The 2,894-nt window shown below is 67.7% G+C and overlaps 2 protein-coding genes across 2 annotated transcripts in view; both read left to right on the top strand.

Moving 5' to 3' along the window:
- The window catches only part of MNEG_10929 (hypothetical protein), a gene marked incomplete at both ends in the record, with an annotated part of 2,567 nt that extends 1,425 nt beyond the window's left edge, over window positions 1–1,142 (top strand). Inside the window, 3 exons of the mRNA XM_014040600.1 lie at window positions 117–475; window positions 690–733; window positions 1,035–1,142. Coding sequence (XP_013896054.1) covers window positions 117–475; window positions 690–733; window positions 1,035–1,142 — 511 coding nt within the window. The remainder of the gene's footprint in view (window positions 1–116; window positions 476–689; window positions 734–1,034) is intronic.
- Window positions 1,143–1,669: 527 nt separating this feature from the next.
- The window catches only part of MNEG_10928 (cysteinyl-tRNA synthetase), a gene marked incomplete at both ends in the record, with an annotated part of 6,944 nt that continues 5,719 nt past the window's right edge, over window positions 1,670–2,894 (top strand). The window contains 2 exons of the mRNA XM_014040599.1: window positions 1,670–2,120; window positions 2,439–2,556. Coding sequence (XP_013896053.1) covers window positions 1,670–2,120; window positions 2,439–2,556 — 569 coding nt within the window. The remainder of the gene's footprint in view (window positions 2,121–2,438; window positions 2,557–2,894) is intronic.

The following is a 2,894-nucleotide window of genomic DNA, read 5'->3' as shown; positions in this document are numbered from 1 at the left end:
GCCGGGGCCCGCGCGCCGTGCGTTGATTGCCCCACCCCTGCGCCCGCCTTGGGACGTTGCTGAGCGGCCCACCCATCCCCCTCCCCACACTTGTTTCGCCCCGCCGGTCACTCTAGGTTTGGCATCAAGAAGCGCGGCGACACCTCGGCCTGGACCGACACCCCAGAGCAAGCCGCCCTCCGCGCCGCCGGCCTGCTGCCCGCGTCCGCAAACGCGCCGCTCGCGATCGCGGCCGCCGGCCCGGCCGGGCGCCTCACCGGCGGCGAGGCGGCGCCGGCGCCGGGGGTGGCGGAGGCGGTGCGGGAGTATAACGAGAGGAACCGGCCGAAGAGCCTCCTGGAGCAACACAAGGAGCGGCAGGCGGCGGCGGCGGCGGCCCAGAAAGGCGGGAAGGCCAAAAAGAAGGAGAAAAGTGGCGAGAAGGGGGACAAGGGGAAGAAGGAAAAGGAGAAAGGGGAGAAACGGCCGGCGGCGGGTGAGTGGCAGGCAGAGGGGCGGGGGCGCCGACGAGACCCAGGATCTGCTCGGTTGAGTGGATCTCGCGACTGCGGCTCGCTGAAGCTCGGGTCGGCGGCTTTTTGGTTTCCGCCGGGCCGGAACGCGCTTGGTCGCCCAACAGGCGGGCATGCGGGCGCCCGCCGCCCGCTCTTACGGCTTCGCCGCCGTTACCTCCCCCTTCCCGCCCGCAGGGCCTGCGGAGGAGGATTGGGTTGGCAAGCACCCCTGGAGACCGGTGGGTGCTAGCGGGCGGCAAAGGGCGAGGGGGGGGGGGTGCGGCCGCGGCCGTGGCTTGCGTGGGAAGCGTCAGCAGGCGCCGCAGGCGCGGCGGCGGCTGCCGCGCCAACCCGGCGGTTGGCACGGGGCAACCTCTCCTGTTGCGGCTGATTGCCGGGCCGGTCCGCAGGGGCGGCCTGGCGCCGGGGACGGCGCACACGCCTCAAAAAATCGCCACAACCAATGGCCGCTCCATCACCCTGCTGGTTGACATCACCCTGCATTCACTTCCCTCATCTTCCCTCGTCTCGCCGCCCCAGTTTGACCGTGACAAGGACCTGGAGATCAAAGCGACTCCCAAGAGCACCGCCGCCATGCTCAAGGACGGCGCGGGGCTCTCCAGCCGCTTCGCGAGCGGCGGGCGGTGACGCGGGCCGCTGCACGGTGCACGCGGGCCTCAGTTGTGGCAATTGCTGCTGAGAACGCAGCATGCCGTTCTTGAGAGTGGCTTTTCCATTCGTGCATCATTCAATTGATCACTTCGTGCAGTAATAAACTTACCTGATCGACAGATCGAGTCAGTCACCGGCACTCGCGGACGATTGGGGCCAGCAGCGGTGCTCATTGGCCTTTCAATCAACTTAAATTGCGTTTCAGCTCTTCTTTAGCAGGTGTGCGACTCCCGGGACGTGTCTAGGGAGCCACGCACACCATCACCAGAGGACCAGAGGCAGCATGGGAGCAGTGATGAATGCAGACGGCAATTAGCACACGCATTATATGTGGCGAATGTGAATTGTGCCAATCGTTCGCGTGCCTTGGAGATGCGCAGCCGCTCGTAACCGTACCGGCCGCCTCCGCCGCGCGCCATTTCTGCTCCGCTGCACCCCGACCGCATACGTCAGCCTTGCCCGAGCAACACCGACCCACGACGACGTCGCTGCGGGGGATTGCCATGCGGCTGATTCAGGGCCGTGTGCCCCTGGCGGTCGCTGCGCGACCAGCGGTCACCTCTGTGCCACCTGTGTTGTTACGCCGGCAGGCGCGGTGCGTTGCGTCAGAGCCGGCGGGCCTGTGCCGCGCCTTGAGCAGCAGCAGCACTAGCAGCAGCGGCAGCATGCCGGCGGCACGCTGGCCCCTGCCCCGCTGCAGCCTGCCGCCAGCCGCGGCGGCCTGCAGCAGCGCCGCCGCCGCCCCGCGCCGCAGGCCGCGCGCGGGCGCCGCCCCAGCCCAGGCGGAGGCGGCGGTGGCAGCGGCGGGCGCGTCGCTGGAGGAGTTGCGGGGCGCGCTGCAGCTATACAATACGATGGCGCGCACAAAGCAGGGGCTGCGGCCGCGCGAGGGCATGGGGGACAAGCTGCAGATGTACGTGTGCGGCGTGACGGTCTATGACTACTCACACATCGGTGAGCCGCGGCGGCGGCGGCGGCGACGCGCGCCCGTAGCTCGGGGGCTGGGGCCGCGGCCATGGGGCGCCTGGGTCGTGGGCATGCCAGCCACGCCGGGCGGCTTGCGCTCCCTAAATGCCAGCGCACCTCCTGAGACGCACAGCAACCCTCCCCCACTCCCTTCGTGACACCCTTCCACACACACACACACACACACACACACACACACACACGCACGCACGCATGCACGCACGCACGCACGCACACACACATACATATACACACACACACAAACACACACGCACAACCCCCAAACTGTGACTGGCAAAAACGCAGGCCACGCGCGTGTGTATGTGGCGTTTGATGTGCTGTACCGCATGCTGAGTCAGCTGCTGCGGTACGACGTGCAGTACGTGAGGAATTTTACGGACGTCGACGACAAGATCATCAACAGGTTAGTGATTTATCAGTCATCCAGGCTGTACAGCCATCAGTCTTCGGTCTGTACAGCCGTCTGGACCCGATGCACCGCGGCACACACACAGGGTCCACCAGGGTTTCAGGTTCAGGGGCCATTAGGGTCCGTGGGGGCGACCCGAGGTGCTGCTTGGATGCGAAAGATGCCGGCTTGGTGCTGCCGGACCAACCTGGCCGTGCCGCAGCCGTTGGCGGCGGGGGCGATTGCGGGCTCGAACCTGTCGCCGGCAGCCCCGCACAGCCCACTCTCTCCCCCCCTTCCGGGCCGGCCGTCGGCCGTCACGCTGCCTCCGCTCCCACCCCACCCTCTCAGAC

This window comes from Monoraphidium neglectum (genome assembly GCF_000611645.1).
Source record: "Monoraphidium neglectum strain SAG 48.87 unplaced genomic scaffold scaffold02518, whole genome shotgun sequence".
Taxonomy (NCBI): domain Eukaryota; kingdom Viridiplantae; phylum Chlorophyta; class Chlorophyceae; order Sphaeropleales; family Selenastraceae; genus Monoraphidium; species Monoraphidium neglectum.
This window is presented reverse-complemented; position numbering and strand designations above follow the sequence as displayed.